General features: G+C 40.8%; 5 protein-coding genes across 10 annotated transcripts in view; 2 read left to right on the top strand and 3 right to left on the bottom strand.

Annotated features, from left to right (window-relative positions):
* The window catches only part of LOC116931212 (glutaredoxin-3), a 39,471-nt gene extending 37,549 nt beyond the window's left edge, over positions 1-1,922 (bottom strand). The window contains exons 1-8 of one of the 4 annotated variants that reach the window (XM_032938751.2): positions 1,751-1,921; positions 1,570-1,675; positions 1,346-1,507; positions 1,096-1,279; positions 905-1,032; positions 720-838; positions 552-662; positions 222-486 (exon numbers count right to left, since the gene is read on the bottom strand). In XM_032938751.2, the coding sequence (XP_032794642.1) occupies positions 306-486; positions 552-662; positions 720-838; positions 905-1,032; positions 1,096-1,279; positions 1,346-1,507; positions 1,570-1,675; positions 1,751-1,806 (1,047 nt within the window). In that variant the 5' untranslated portion in view covers positions 1,807-1,921 and the 3' untranslated portion in view covers positions 222-305. Of the gene's footprint in view, positions 1-221; positions 487-551; positions 667-719; positions 839-904; positions 1,033-1,095; positions 1,280-1,345; positions 1,508-1,569; positions 1,676-1,750 lie in introns of those variants that run through there. The other 3 variants (XM_032938752.2, XM_032938753.2, XM_032938745.2) reach the window with 3 other exon arrangements.
* Positions 1,923-2,385: 463 nt separating this feature from the next.
* Positions 2,386-3,100, bottom strand: LOC116931220 (39S ribosomal protein L14, mitochondrial). The gene is made up of 3 exons (XM_032938766.2): positions 2,814-3,100; positions 2,627-2,752; positions 2,386-2,565 (listed from the first exon to the last, which is right to left on the bottom strand). The coding sequence occupies exons 1-3, from the start codon at positions 3,022-3,024 to the stop codon at positions 2,438-2,440; spliced, it is 465 nt and encodes a 154-aa protein (XP_032794657.2). The 5' UTR covers positions 3,025-3,100; the 3' UTR covers positions 2,386-2,437.
* Positions 3,101-3,286: 186 nt separating this feature from the next.
* LOC116931213 (D-beta-hydroxybutyrate dehydrogenase, mitochondrial) lies at positions 3,287-5,310 on the top strand. Of its 3 annotated transcripts, none has more exons than XM_032938756.2 (5): positions 3,287-3,893; positions 4,088-4,240; positions 4,312-4,472; positions 4,549-4,712; positions 4,778-5,310. In XM_032938756.2, the coding sequence occupies exons 1-5, from the start codon at positions 3,413-3,415 to the stop codon at positions 4,779-4,781; spliced, it is 963 nt and encodes a 320-aa protein (XP_032794647.2). In that variant the 5' UTR covers positions 3,287-3,412; the 3' UTR covers positions 4,782-5,310. The 3 variants fall into 3 exon arrangements, with proteins under 3 accessions (XP_032794647.2, XP_045035298.1, XP_032794645.2); XM_045179363.1 differs by having other exon boundaries at positions 4,549-4,717; XM_032938754.2 differs by lacking the exon at positions 4,778-5,310 and having other exon boundaries at positions 4,549-4,754.
* Positions 4,773-5,926, bottom strand: LOC116931221 (protein cornichon). The gene is made up of 5 exons (XM_032938767.2): positions 5,750-5,926; positions 5,545-5,613; positions 5,353-5,465; positions 5,136-5,279; positions 4,773-5,066 (listed from the first exon to the last, which is right to left on the bottom strand). The coding sequence occupies exons 1-5, from the start codon at positions 5,828-5,830 to the stop codon at positions 5,039-5,041; spliced, it is 435 nt and encodes a 144-aa protein (XP_032794658.1). The 5' UTR covers positions 5,831-5,926; the 3' UTR covers positions 4,773-5,038.
* A 3,473-nt stretch (positions 5,927-9,399) lies between these two features.
* On the top strand, positions 9,400-12,694 carry LOC116931207 (pro-resilin). The gene is given in 4 exon segments (XM_032938731.2): positions 9,400-9,556; positions 9,614-10,000; positions 10,098-11,204; positions 11,207-12,694. Coding segments are annotated over 4 exon segments (2,715 nt in total). The 5' UTR covers positions 9,400-9,550; the 3' UTR covers positions 12,422-12,694.
* The last annotated feature ends 2,702 nt before the right edge of the window (positions 12,695-15,396 follow it).

Here is a 15,396-nt window from a genome sequence, read left to right as displayed (position 1 = left end):
ATCAATATACTTGAACGTTGAGTATGTAGACTCAAGGAGCAAGAAATCACGATAAAATGAAGAACGGTGCACCAAACGTCATTGAGAGTTCGTCAACAAAACGTGTGTGAAAATGGTCGATCTAGAAATACAAAATGCTGCGTCGTCAACAGGCCTAGACGTCTTGAAAATGTAAACGAACGTAAACATGTTCGATTACATTTGGATGAAAATAGTGTTGATACTCGCGAAGGACCTGTTATATTGGAGCGTAGCTAGAACACAACAAACCATCAAAAATGTTTTTTAAAGCGGCTGTGAGTGTTTTACTCTCCCTTTAAAGTTGACAGAAGTTCACCTCCCTCCCGCAATTCTTTGATAATATCCAAGCCACCAACGAGGCTGCCCTTGACGTAGACTTGAGGGTAAGTGGGCCAGTTGGAAAATGTTTTTAAACCCTGCCTTACTTCCTCGTCAGTCAAGATGTCAAAAGTTTCGTACGGCAACCTACACCATATACGATGGTATATTCGATGCCTCAAAAAGAGAAATTTAAAAGAGGCTGGACTTACTTGGTTTCGTTGAGAATCTCGATTAATTGGCGGGAGAATCCACATTTGGGAACGTTGCGGTCGCCTTTAACGAAGACCATCAGTGGTGCCTTATGGGTCAGCTGCTTCAAACTGAAAATGATTTATATTTAATCGAAGACCAAAGAGAAATTCTTAAGACTAGATTACCGTTCTTCCAAAGTACCAGCTTTCTGCGTATTCTTGGGCAACATTTCTGCCAAATCCCCACTTGCGGCCATTTCCTTCATAATGTCTAGCCCACCAATCAATTCGCCATTGATGTAAAGCTGTGCACATGATTCAACATTTTTTGTTAAATGCTTGCACATATTCTATTTAATATGTATCTATACCTGAGGATATGTAGGCCAGTTGGAGTATGTCTTTAAATCTTGTCTTACTTTCTCATCAGTGAAAATGTCAAAAGTACCAAATTCAGCTTTAAGTTCTTTCAGCAAAGCTATAGCTTGCCTACTAAATCCTATTGAATAAAAAAAACTATGTACATATAATCTCTCCAATAGCTGGAAACTGGTTAGCATACCACACTGGGGATTTTCAGCATTCCCTTTCATGAACAACATGACTTGTGCTTGGTTAATCAACTTCTTCAGAATTTCGTCAGAGCTTCCAGTAGTCGCCTTGGCAGTTACAGCAACCTCCACGGGCTTGACATCTCCAAGCAGGACAGGTGCAGAAGCAGCCTCAAGAGTTTGTGCTTTAGCATTCTTTTATAGAATTAAAAGTATAGTAAATATCATGGCAAATAGATTTAGTGATTCTTTGTGTCTTACATTATTTTTAACCATCTGGGTTAGTTTGGCTGCATTAGCACCATCAAGGCGATCAACTAATTTTCCCGAGAGATAGAAGAGGAATGTTGGTACAGCTGAAATCTTGCATTGCATAGAAATTTTGGGGAAAGTTTCAGCAGGGATTTTAGTAAACAAGACCCCCTGAAAAAACAACCATAAGAATTATGTGTATGCAAATAAATCATTTGGTAGCCACATTTAACCTTAAGTTCTTGTTCTTTCGACAAGGCTTCTAGAACTTCGTTCATCGGTTGGCATTCTGAAGCCCAATCGGCAAAAAAATGAATCACCACGAGTTTGGGATTTTTCCTGTGGAATCAACGAAAATCAATGTTTCAAAAATCAATATCATTGCACATTAAAAAGCACTTATTGTTATCTTACACAAACGTATCAAATTGCTCTTGAGAAGTTAATTCCACAACTCCAGTATCAGCCATCGTTTACGTGACTTGCAAGACGGACGTCTCGACTGTAAAAGCGCGCGAATAAGACTGGTCGATCTATATCTTGCCGAGAGGAAATCGGGCAGACGAAAGAAAATTTGGCGCCTATCGCGCCTAAACAATTAGCATAATCATGTATAACGTAATGTAAGGGAAATTGCAGTCGACCTACTGCCAATGATTTAATGGGTTTCCTTTTACAAATTACAATATTCTCAAAATAAAATTTTAATTGCATTCAATAGTCGTACTTTTCAGAGCCTGAAAGAGCTTATTATTTTGATTAGATGATATAATTAAGACCTTGGTTTTTTTATTTAAAAAAACAAACTGTGACCAGTCCATCGTTTCCAAATTCCAACACTTACTGAAGTGTCCAAGTGTGTCCTGGAATTTTTTCCAGTGATACTCAATTTATCCAGAAATTCCATAACCCATTCAGACACGGTTCAGCACGTGGGTTAACCTACGTAAACCTAGGATAAAACATAACGAAAGTCATTTTTCATTGAACCAACGTCGGGTTTCACCGTCGTTGCCGTCTCAGGATACAAAATCTCTGAAATACTCTTCTTTCTATCTGTAGATTATTTATTTTGACAATACTATGAAATGAGGTACAATTTCACACAAATTTTGTGGCTATTGACAGGAGTTTTGTGAAATCAATTTGTTTAGCTACACTCCTTTCTTTAAGGATCTTTCTGAGGATGGATGGCACTGGCACATGAATTCTTGTTCCAATCGGTGTACCTGGATTTTTAAATGAGCTTGAACATTTTTATGTCTTATAAATATGACTAAAGGACAATACCATTATCTTCAATCAAAACTATGTTGTTGCTGTCAAATTTTGGAACCAATGGTGCTTGCTTCTGCTTCACACCAACAATAACAGCCTTTTTCTTTTGGCCCTTGATAGCCACCAAAACCTTATCTCCTACAAAAAAGAATTCAATTAATAGTAGGCGAATAAAAACTATAAAACATAGTGTTCATACCAATAGTCCCAATGCCAGTTTTGTTATAGACGTGAATGCATTTTGGAGGCCTGCCTTCAAGCATAGCTTCCTTGCCAATAGTGCTATTATCTACCACACGAAGTCTCGTGAGTAATTGGATTTGGTTCAGGGGTTGACACTGGTGAAACGACCTAGAAAAAGGAACTGAAAACTGTAAAATCCGTGCTAAATTCTGCATCTGGAAAGTCATTTTTCCCCTAAAGTAGCATAAACGAGGCGGTCTGAATGTTTCCAGCAGATATGCTGTCTGCTGTATCTATCATCTAGCCTAGCGCCTCAAAAGATTCACGTTGCCTGATTCCCGTCCAATATCCAAAAAACTTAACTTCATTCTTCGTGTGATGATATAAATAATGAGACGTATTTAATAAGAAATCCTATGGAAACAATGAAAATTACCATTTTGCGTTTGTTATTTTCAGTTTCCAGGATTTCTTTTACTGGTTTATGATTTTCAGTTCTCAGACAACAAGGCGAATGGCGTGTTGTACACTATTTAGCGTGCGCTTATTTACGCTATTTAGTTTATTCGTTTTCTGTTCAAACGTTTTCGATTGAAATACGTACACACACGAAAAATGTACGAATTTCTTTTGTTGATTGTTACTGTGGCTTTCTTAATGTACAAGTTCGTCGAACAAGGTGGATACAAAAAATGTGGACCATCTGGGAAAAGTGTATTGATCACTGGTTGCGACTCTGGCATAGGACTATCGATGGCCATCACTGCTGAAAAGTTGGGCTTTCACGTCATAGCGACTTGCTTGGATCTCAAAGGATATGGGGCTAACTACATGCAACAAAATAATCCAAATATTTTCCTCGTTCAGATGGATGTTACCAAGCCAGCCGAGATTGAAAATGTTCTGCAAACAGTTAATGAAAATCTACAGAATACCCAAACAGCTCTATGGGCTCTCATAAATAATGCTGGTGTCTTGGTCTATGGGCACTTCGATTGGCAGTTGGATTATCAAATAGAATCTCAGGTTCAAGTTAATTTTCTGGGTATCTTGAGAGTCACAAAGGCATTTCTACCACTGATTCGACGAGCTAAAGGCGAGTGTGTGCTGGTGAGGGTTTACTTAATTCCATACTAATACTAATGTAACATTAATTTCCCAAAATAACTTATTTTTACACTTACTATATTCATTTCCTCACCCAATCTCAGCAGTGAGAACATAATATCCAGCCTACTAAGAATGATCCCATCAAAGCATCTATGAATTGGCATTTTTACCATTTTCCAGGTAGAATCATCAACATCACAAGCGCCAACGGCAACTGGTGCCTACCGGGTTTGTCCGTCTATTGCGGTACGAAACATGCAGTAGAAGGATTTTCTAATACTCTCCGGATTGAAATGAGGCCTTGGAACATCAAAGTTATACTCATTAATCCTGGTGCGTGAGAAAAGATCTCGGCATATTTCGTTTTAGTTCACGTGAATCATTCGCACTGTTTGATTTATTAGGTAACTTGCCCGGTAGTACTCGAATTTTGTCGGCACAGGCGCAACATGCAGAAGCCATGAAAAATCATTTTGACGAGGAGCAAAAGCAAATGTATGGCGAATATTTCGATCTTTTCCAGCACCACTTGCAAACTAATTTTGCGGCTCCAAATCTTAATAGGGTAAATCAAGTTTAGTAGCTTGTGTTATTTATAAAAGTGTAGATAGCTTAGCTGTATGTTACCACATTTAATGTAGGATCAGCCGCTGAACGACGCACGGTTAAATAAAATGCTGGAGTCTTCGCTTTTGTTGGAAAATCCACGTCCTTACTACGCGGATATAGACCTTGGATTTCGAATGTTTATGTTAGTAACAAAATTCTTACCGACCTATTATGGCGACCGTCTGATTTTGAAGATGTGGGGTGACCATGTTGAATACAAATTGATCTGAGAATGTAATAGTATAGAAGATTTTTCTTTAGGTAACTGACGTTTTGTCCGTCAAATGAAGTTTATTATTAAGAGCAGTGGGAAATACCAGCAAAAACACAATTCAAGAATGATTAGACAGTCAAAAACATTTCGCTGACGCCGTAGGGCAAAGAAAATCGAACAACCTAAGTGGCAAAGAAAATTTTGATCAAATAACTCAAACGCACGTAGAACTGTCGGTAATACAAAAAAAAACTCATTAGGACTTGTAGCTAAACAGTTGGGATTGTCCTCGCCATAGTTTGAGACGATCATGAAGAAATAAGCGAACGGATCATCCTACAGAAAACAATAATAATAATTTGATTGATCAACAGGATGAAGTGAGGCTTAGAATTTTTTGCATACCCATAGAGGTAGAAGAAGAAAGATAATAAGTAGAATGCCAACTTAATCCAGCCTTCCCGTTGACATTTGGATAGTACATCTTGATTCATGATGTTTGTTGGGTCATATAAACCAGCCCCAGTCATCACAGGTCTATTTAAGTACCTGAAGAATAATAAAACAAGATTCCATATTAGCCTAGATTGCGTTTTTAATGACTATCAACTGCACAAAATACCGATGGATGTGGTAGGCGATCAAGGGAATATTGAACATGAGTGTGAACCACTCTCCAGCAAAGAGAAACATCAAATTGAAGAATATATGGATGAAATATTCAGGTAAAACTAGCTGTATAGTTTTAAAACAAATAAAAAGAGGAAATAATGAAGTTTGGATTATCACAGAAGATCAGGATTGAATTTCTCACCGGGTTCAAACTGCTGCACTGATCAATTGGATTTTTGTAATCTGTTTTTAACTCATCGAAAGCAATTATCTGTAATAGGGGGAAGAAAAAACAACAACAATAGTTTATATTTATGGATGAATAGTAAAAGCGGAAACGAAAACCGGCCATGAAAGCGGTCTAATTGCAGTGAATGGTTGCAACAAAAGATGAATTTTTCTCTCACGTGAAATATAGAAAAAAAGATGAGGAAAGCATCGAGGACGAGAGCACAGATGTACGAAAAAGCCGCAAAAGTGAACGCCATGGTGTAGACAACAAATCGTGACGAGAAAACTTTTCCTCAACGGGCAAAAGTATTTTTGAGGAGCAGACGTTCCGTTCGTCAACAATAGTCCAAACAACGTTGCCATTAAAGATAAGAACGACGAAACGTTCTGAGAATTCGGAAGCAAAATGCGACTTTGGACTCGACAAACGAATTTTGATTGAAATTATTGGCTGAAAAAACATTAGAAATCAACTTTTTCTCCTCGATTTACGGCAGCAAAACGAACACGTTAAAAAGACAAACGAAAAAGAAAGAGGAGAAGAACGGCACGACGCACACACACAACCACTGATTGTAGAAACGCATCCCCGTGACGCGCCCCGCAGTGCCCGGGTTCTTCATTTCGATTCTATTCAAGCCTAAATAAAGTACGGCACATTCTTACGTACGTAATAACATGCCGGGCATTTTACGCCTTCGCATGACAATAGAGCAATTTGAGAAAAAAAGTAGAATGCCGCTGTCCGATTAGGCGCTTTCATTTTTCGTCCAATACTGGCCGATGTTTTCTAGTTTTTATGCGGTTTTTATCGTTTTCCAATATTTTTGTGATTTGTCTACGGTTTATTACGAAGCCATTCGTGAAGTTTACGAGTATTAAATGGAGGTGTGTAATTGATTGGAGGCGAAAAGGAATAAATGAAGGGCTTTAACTTTAGAAAGAAAAGAAATCAAACTAATGATAATTGTAGAGCCATATCAATTACGAGTGCCTCGTTATCTACAAAGGGGGAAAAAAATAAATGGTAAATGAGAGAGGGAAATAATGAGAGTAGAGTCAAAGTCATAAAATGTATCCAAGTTCATGCCGGTCACTAATAATCAGCGGCAAAGTACAAGTCTATAGTTAAAAGTGCCGAAATCGCCTTTCTCTGCTTAGTTTTAAGTTGCACCCCGTTTGTCGTCACAATTACATATCTAACTTGTCTCGAACCTCTTGTTACATACAAGACTCTCTCACTTGGAGGTCGTGCAGTTAACCTTTTCTCTTTCAACCCGCTCAACAACTAAAAAGAAAAGGAATATTATATATAGACCTATAGAGCTTTTCTTGCGAATGAAGTAGCTGCGGGTTTCGTTATTGGCTACGATTAAATGACAAGTCGAAAAGGGCCACATCGTCCTACGTTTCGAAAGGTAATTTTTGAATCTCGGTAGCGGATGTGAAAGTGGGCGATGCTGAAAGACAGTATTTAATACAAAATTAGTTTTCGACACGATTCGGGGCTGAAACATTATTAACTCTTTTTCGTCGTTTCGTAGACGTAATTAGAATTGTTTTTTGTTGTGCTGCTTTATCCTACTACTTGTGCCTCTCTAACGATTGGCAGAAGAGAATCGCTTAAATCGTCAGCTGCCGCAATTTAAATAGAGCAGTGCAATGGATATTTTGACTCGTCGATATTTTATTTTAAAAGATGAAAGTAGACGTGCCGAACTGGAACAATTAGACTAATCGATAATCGTTTTGTGACCCCCAAATGTACGTTCACCTGTAAATTCAGAGCAACGACAGTTATGATGTAACGAGTCCCTCAGTTGAACTGTTGAAAAAAATTAAAATCCGCGCTCCATTTCCCTTTTTGGGGAATAACAAGGGCAATCATGAAAAATAGTTAAGTTAAACAACTATAGTCACATCGTCGGTATCAATGTCTGGCTGAACACAATGGCAGCATCGCCTGTTCACCGGCTATGATAATCAGCAGACACGCGTTATCACGAAAAATATTTTAGTGGAGAGAGAGCCCGAGTACGAAAGAAGACGGACTGCATAGCCTTTAACTCGACAAAGGCTATGCAAACTTATTCAAGATATATACACAGCATCGTACATATTCTCGTGTCACGAACGAGAAAGTCACGACAACACGGCCAAGACGAAAAATCACGAACGACGCTCTCTCACTCGACTGAAGCTTAATAACTGTAGGCCACAGCCTTACAATGTAGAGCAAAACGATGGAGCATGCTCTCTATAACTATAAAATATAAGCCTCTTTTTCCTTCCATATTTTTACGTATTGTTCAGACACAAAATCGACTGTTTGCCTTCAAAAAAGATCCATTGTGTTACGTCTCTTTTTCGATATAGAAATAAGTAGATTTTTTAAAAAAAGAAAATGCTGTTTTTCCTCCCTTTTTCCCCTTTGTAATGCGATAAGAGAATGAAGATTCAAAGTATATAAATCGATAATGGCTTTTACGTCGCGTGCGTGCCGAATGAAAAATAAGGAATGGGGAAAAAAACGATGTTGTTTTCGAGATGATTGCCGGTTGCAATATGATTATAATGTATAATTAAGGGGAAATTAAAGCTATATTACAGTCGATCTATCGTCTTGTTATGTATATATAGCCAATGTGTGTAAAATGGCTGCGCAATCGAGCTCATTACGACTATTATAGACAGGACACGGCAAGCGAGTGAATCAAACGAGCGAATGAGGCTGTATCTATAAAAATGGAGATAGGCGGGCAGCCACCGATGAAAATTAATAACATGGATATGATGATTGTAAAATAGACACAACAAGTTGCAGCACATAGACCGAACTGCGCAGTTTCACCGATGCAAGATCAGACCAAAAACGGGGAAGGCTTTGAAGCGGAAATTGAAACGAAAGTTTGGTCAAATGTTGAGCAAGTATTGACGAAAATGACGGTGGGCAAGATCAGCCAATCAAGACAGGAAAAAGTTGACAATAAGATTGCGCGTTATGAATTGTTGGATTGTCCCATTGTTGCGCTCAGTTCGTACAATGCAAACAAACTGAAATTGCGTCTAATTCAATGCCAACTTACATTCCCTTTCACTCGACTTGGCATCTTGATTTGAATACAACGCTTCTGATATCTTGTGTCATCTTTGCTGTTCATCAGAAACAATGACCGCCTCGCTTTCGATATGATTACGGAATTGCGGCTAATTAAACAAGCGACGGATTGAATCTGCCAACAACACGCAATCGCTATCAGACACATATTTTTGGCACGAAAATGAAGGCCAGAAAACGATCGTTTTCGCAGGTGACCCGAAATTTCTCTTCGTCTACATATTTTTTCTCTTATCTAACGTATTACACAAAATATATCGTGCGCATTTCTCCCCCCCCCCGAAAACATCCCGCATGTGTGGCTCCTCACGCCGTACTCTTTCATCCGAGATGCCGTGTACTCCTACACGGTTTAGTGGGCCCTCATCAGCGACGGGATTCTTGCACTGATAAAACTGTCTGGCAAAGAGATGCAACGTTTCAAGAAAATTGCGCGTTTGTACATTATATTATGGATGTGATCATTATCATGACCTTACTTTCCCTTTGCACTCGTTTTAAACTTCTCTCACACGCGGCCTAAAATGATGAGAGAGAGAGGCGGGTAAAATCTATAGACTCTCGCCCACCCACTGTTCATTACGCGATACCACCAACACCACTAGTAGCCTAAAGATGAGCAACGTAACCAGAGAGAGACTGTCTACACATCTTGCTTGCGCGCACACACACACACACTCTCTCCACTAGTATATAAGGCACACGTCGAAAGACAATTTTTGCACAGAAACCATTTCAGCTACCGACGCGCAACTGCTCTCTTACATTTTCTTCGTCTTTCTCTCCATTTTCGTCGCAATCTCTCCAACAAAAGAAAAAGCAAATCAACTCGCTATCGCATTTTAATTATTTAACTGCAATGAAGGTATGATTTTCGTCAATCACTTTCAAAAGATTGAATTTAACGTAAATGTTTCAACAGATTTCCGCACTCGTTTTGGCCATTGGTTTGGTGGCCATAGTCAACGCTCAGTTAATCGACTACGATCAACTAGCCGGCGGTTTTGGTCTGCGCAAATTGACCAAAAAGATCGAACGTTCTACCAACAATTATCAGAACCAACCAATTCAGCAGCCATCCGCTGGTAATTACCAACAGCCACAAATCGGCGGAGGTTATCAACCACAAGCGTCGGCCATCACCTCGTCCTATCAACAACCGAATGCCGCGGGAGGAGGTTATCAACCATCGGCCAGCAACGGTTACAGCAACCAACAGCAAAATAAGGAGCCAGCAGCGGCGACTTACCAGAATGAAAAATCTGCGACCGGAACGTATGGATCGAGCAACGCGTACGACTCTGCAAAGGTAAAATTGCCAATTGAATTATTCGACATCTTGACGATTAAACTGCAAAAAACTCGTGCGTAATGTTGTTTTGATTGGTGCGCACACACAAAAACAGAAGGAAAAGGGAATGCCTTACGATTTCTCTTGGGCGGTGAAGGACGAGCCAACCAACAACGACTACGCCCATCAGGAAAAGAGCGACGGTTATGTTGTGACTGGATCCTATCGCATTTTGCTTCCGGATGGACGTACGCAAATCGTTACCTATCGGGTAGAAGGGGACAGTGGATTCGTCGCCAAAGTTAAATACGAAGGAGAAGCCAAACCTTACGTAGCCCCAGCTAAAAGCAATTACGGCTCTTCATCGTCCGGCTACCAACAGCAAGGATCGACAGCTGGATCTGCCGGCTACAATCAGGCAACGACCTCTTCATCCAACTACGCAAACCAACAACAAGCAACTGCCTACGGAGGAGCTGCTGGACAATCAGGAATTGGTCAATCGTCACAAGGATCATCCAGTTACAATAATGTGCCGAAACCAACGACTGATGTTTACGCACCTCCCAGCAGTTCACCGGCGCAACAACAGGCCACCACCAACTACGGACAGCAGCAATCAGCAGGTGGAAACAGTTATGGATCTTCTTATGATGGCAGCAAATCCACTGGAGGACCAGCTTATGGCGCAGCTGCTGCCGGACAGAATAGTTACGGGTCCTCCTCTCAGGCATCCCAGCCACAAGCTGCTGCTTACAGCGGAAATATCCAGAAACCGGCTCAAAGTTATTTAACTCCTCCACTTCCCACGGCTGCTGCTGGATCACCTGCTGGTTATGGAGCTAATGGGCAACCATCCAGTTACGGCTCTCCCCAAGCATCAGCAGCCTCTTACGAACAGATTAAACCCTCTGACAGCTACTTGCCTCCTCCTCCTCCTCCACCGGCTGCTGCTGCTGCTTCTTACCCATCTTCGGCTGGACAAGCCAACTACGGAGGTACGACGCAACAAACTTCTTCGTCAGGTTATGGATCTTCATCCACTTCCCAAGTTTCATCGTCGTCGTCTGCGTACGAGAATGTGCAGAAGCCGTCCGAAGATTACTTGCCGCCGCCGCCGCCTCCTCCTTCGACCTATCAGTCTGCTCCCGCTGCTGGACAACAATCTTCTTCAACTAGTTACGGTTCGTCTGCTTCCCAGGGATCCGCAGCTCCTCTATCTACAAAGAACAGAATAAGCCATCCGACAGTTATTTACCTCCTCCTGCCTCCACAGTAACTGCTGCCTACTCTTCACCTGCTACTGGACCATCCAATTACGCAGCTACCGGACAACAATCTTCTTCCCAGGGACCCGCCATTTCCTATGAACAGAATAAACCTTCAGACAGTTACTTACCTCCTCCTGCTAGTCCCACTGCTGGACAACAATCTTCCTCGTCCAGCTACGGTTCGTCTTCTTCCCCCCAACAACAGCCGGCCAACAGTTACTTACCTCCTCCACCCGTTTCTACTGCTAACGCGGTTTATTCATCCGGTGCTGCTGGATCATCTAATTACGGAACTCCTGCGACACAACAATCTTCTTCATCAGGATACGGATCTTCTCAAGCATCTGCAGTTTCCTACGAAGAGCCTGCGGCTGCTGTTTATCAGGCACCTGCTGGACAAGGATCATCCAACTATGGATCTGTAGCGCAATCATCTTCAGGATCAGGCTCTTCACAAGCTCCAACAGTTTCCTACGAAGAGCCTTCCAACAGTTACCTACCTCCTCCTCCTCCTGCTCCAGCTGCTTCTTATTCAGCTGGATCATCCAACTACGGGGCTTCATCCCAGCAATCTCCTCCATCAGGTTACGGCTCAGCGACTGCAACATACGACACGAATAACGTACAGAAACCTGCCGACAGTTATCTACCACCAACTGCCACTTACCCACCAGCTGGAGCATCGACCCATTACGCTGCAGCCCAGCAGCCAGGTTACGAAAGTTCATCGACCGCCTACGAGAACAAACCGTCGGAAAATTATATGCCTCCAACCGCAGTTTTCCAACAATCGCCGTCCAGTGCGTCCGCATATGGAACTTCAAGTTACCAAAAGCCAATTTCTTCCAGCCCAGCAGCCGACAGTTACAGCAACAGGAAAGGATCTGTGGATGAGACCTCTTACAGCATCGGGGAGGGTCAATTGTTTCACGGTGATTACCGCCAACAGCAACAGAAAGTAGCATCGTCAACGGCTTCGTACGGTGAGGATAGGTCGACTTTCTTCTTTGGAAACAATAATCAACGTTCTGCTTCATCGTACGCCGCAGGTGAAAACAATGTTGGTGCTGCCAAATATCCAGCTGCTAACGCTCTGGGAGCCAGCACAAGGGCAAATAGTCGAGCTCGATCTGTCGTCTATTCTCCTGTAGGATGGCGTTTGTATTAAGATTGAATTTTTTTTTTTTTCACGTGAAAAAGCAAGACAAACAAGAAATGCCAATCGCCATTCGGGATGACAAAACTCAATCCCATTCTTTGATAAAGCTTATTCATTTCTAAACAGTAGATTATAACAAGGCTTATTAATTCGAACTTTTATGCTAATCGAATAGTTTACCCATTTTCCATCATTTAATCATCGAGTACTTTTGCTGACAAATTCACTCAATTACATGTATACGTAAAAACTGTCGAAATATAAATACACAAGTGCTCAGCATTTTATCTATAAAAATAACGCAAGTTTTCGTCCATTACATTCTCAGTTATGAGACGATAGAAGCTAAAATTGATAATAACGAGGATCAAATGAACGTGATGCTAAAGATATCAAAACGGAATTACCGATTAACTTACTCTGATGTCATAGGATCAGTGTGTTGTGCTGACTTGCATCCAGCTGATTATAGTTGCTGCATCTGAGTCATCAGGTAGTAAAATCTGTCGAATACAAAAACACTTGAAAATGTAAGGCTGAAAAACACGAATAAACCAATTCTTTTATGATAATTGCTATTATGACCTTTTCATGAAACTGCAAGTAAAAAACAATCAGATAACAAGAATGAGAACAGAGTTGTTTCAACTTGCCTTTTTATGCAGTTTAATCTCGACCTTCCGGCAACTCATCCATATCATCCTCTCGTCCATTCGTGAATAGCTGTGTTTTCACTACCTCGTCTATTTTTGTAACAGTAAACGGTAGCTAATCAAAGAACTGTATAAATTCCAGTTACGACAAAACAAGTCTAGAAAAAAAAAAATCTATAAAAATACCTCCATAAATTGCGGTCGAGCTGGCGATGGAACGGGTAACGCAACACGATGGGAAAAAAGTTGGCAAAAGAAACGAAAAAAGGATTGACGTGCCCATGAATCGTCTGATTGGAACTCGGGGAAAGTCGTGCTGGATGGGTCCAACCCGTTTTCTCTTCCAACAACGACGTCCCTGTAATCGTCGCTCTAAAAAATAAATAAATAACACGATCTTTATTAAGCAAAGGGAAAAAAAAGACAAAAAATGGACTGAAATGTGATGTTCAGCTGATCTGAAATGAACAAGACGGGACATCATCTTCAGCCCATGCAATGCAACTAGAACGGCCATTACAAAGCGGAACGCAAAATTAATTATGATGCAAGACCATGGTGGTTAGTCACGACTATACGAGGCTCGTGGAACTAAAAATAGAAAAGCCTATGATGTTTCATAACGTTTGGTCGTCTTTTACTTTTCTAGTAATCACGTGTCGCTCGATATTACAAAAAATGGCGATGGGTGGCGATGCGTAAATCAACCACACAATGTGAGGTCTTGAAAAGCAAACAACAAACGGTGAAAGTGATAACAAAACGTGCAACCGATGCTTACCAGCTATCTAGGTAGGATTTTTCGTGTCCAGCCGGAACGAGCATTTCGTTTCCCGGTCCATCAGAAATATTTCAACGGGAAGACTGCGGACAAATTAAGATGATCCATTTGAATATTCATTGGTGGCTTTAAATGATTTCCTTTTTTTTAAATAACAAGTAAATAGGGTGTCGTTTAAAGATGGGCGGCCGTGAAAGAATGTCCTTCAAGTCCCTTTAGGTTCGTTAAAAAAATGTTTGACAAGTGGGACATTCGTGATGAATGATAAAGAATTAAATAACAATGAGGGGTGATGGACCACGTTAACTTGTTCTGGTCGACTAGCCCACATGTTAAGATGAAACGTTAAAGATGACTGGGCAAACATTTGCTGAGCTTAATTCCATGGACTGACTCCACATATTCAAAAATGGAACGAGATAATCTAGTTAAACTGCATACAAGTAGAAAACAATCAAATGGCAAACGTCTCGTAACCCACATTTTCCCTCCAAAAAGAAAAAAGGAAAGTTGTTCGGCAGTAGACCCAATAAATTTCATGGATGACTACGATTTCGACAGCAAAAGAAGATGAGAAGCAAGTTTATAGAATTTCCCCAGCTATTGTTTGTTGTATCAACACAAGAAACACGAAACAATTAGAGACACGAAAGCTACGAGACGTGCTGATACACATGTCTAAACGTACAGTGAAATGAGTCGACAAACGTGACGATGTAATACAGCCGACATTCGCTGCAGCTGCTTGTGTTCTTTACCCAATCAAGTTTGCCGTCTAACAACATTTACGTGCAGTCAATTGACGTACAGTAGTTTGTCCTTAACTTTTAAATCATTTACGAGTTCCTGGAGAGAACTTGTTGATCGACAAGAAGTGTGCCAACTGCTAAAGTAATAAGAAGATCTAACTATTTCACAGCTATTTAGATTGTAAATCAACTTAATCTCCGACAATGTCTCAGAACAAGTTGAATATTTAAACGATCGCACTCACCTTTTGGCCTGTTGTAAAAATCTTCCATTCCACGTGAGAATCTTTCTCTTCGCCGCCCGTACGTTGACAATCAGCTATTCATTTAATTTAGTTACAATCCCTAAAAGCCCGTGAATTTCCTAAGCCATAAACCGCAGATAGGTCACGAAAACACGACCAAGGATCTCACGATTAGCCGTTGCTTATTGTGCCCTAGTCAAAGTACAGTAATGGCGATAAGCTGAACGTAATACGGCAAGCAGAAAACCGCATGTCGACAGCATAAAGAAACAAATTCAAGTCGAGAAGACACGATCACGTTTCTCATCTTCTTCTACCCTTCCCTATCGTCCCAAGTTGATGCTAATTGGTCCTTTCCAAATCGTGCAAATAGATATCCCCTCCCTTCTAAACAAAAGAAAAACATCTTCGAAAGTGGTAGCCCCTCTCATTTGAATTTGCGGGGATGGAACTGATTTGTTTTGTTTTACACATCTGTTGGAGGAGGGGGCAGGAAAAAGCCCGGCAAATTGACAATGACGTTGGGGTAAAATAACGAAAAACGATCAAGGCCATA

This window comes from Daphnia magna, linkage group LG9, assembly GCF_020631705.1.
Source record: "Daphnia magna isolate NIES linkage group LG9, ASM2063170v1.1, whole genome shotgun sequence".
NCBI lineage: Eukaryota > Metazoa > Arthropoda > Branchiopoda > Diplostraca > Daphniidae > Daphnia > Daphnia magna.
The sequence above is the reverse complement of the archived record's forward strand: the minus strand, read 5'-3'. Positions and strand labels throughout refer to the sequence as shown.

Excerpts from the sequence above, each read along its gene's own strand:
- LOC116931220 (XM_032938766.2), bottom strand. The coding sequence starts at position 3,024 with ATGACTTTCCAGATGCAGAATTTAGCACGGATTTTACAGTTTTCAGTT. Across the intron at positions 2,753-2,813 it reads AACTGGCATTGGGACTATTG|GAGATAAGGTTTTGGTGGCT; the intron begins GTATGAACACTA and ends TCTTTTTTGTAG. Across the intron at positions 2,566-2,626 it reads AGTTTTGATTGAAGATAATG|GTACACCGATTGGAACAAGA; the intron begins GTATTGTCCTTT and ends TTAAAAATCCAG.
- LOC116931213 (XM_032938754.2), top strand. The coding sequence starts at position 3,413 with ATGTACGAATTTCTTTTGTTGATTGTTACTGTGGCTTTCTTAATGTAC. Across the intron at positions 4,241-4,311 it reads AGTTATACTCATTAATCCTG|GTAACTTGCCCGGTAGTACT; the intron begins GTGCGTGAGAAA and ends TTGATTTATTAG. Across the intron at positions 4,473-4,548 it reads CGGCTCCAAATCTTAATAGG|GATCAGCCGCTGAACGACGC; the intron begins GTAAATCAAGTT and ends CATTTAATGTAG.
- LOC116931221 (XM_032938767.2), bottom strand. The coding sequence starts at position 5,830 with ATGGCGTTCACTTTTGCGGCTTTTTCGTACATCTGTGCTCTCGTCCTC. Across the intron at positions 5,466-5,544 it reads AGTGCAGCAGTTTGAACCCG|CTAGTTTTACCTGAATATTT; the intron begins GTGAGAAATTCA and ends AAAACTATACAG. Across the intron at positions 5,067-5,135 it reads TTCTTCTTCTACCTCTATGG|GATGATCCGTTCGCTTATTT; the intron begins GTATGCAAAAAA and ends TGTTTTCTGTAG.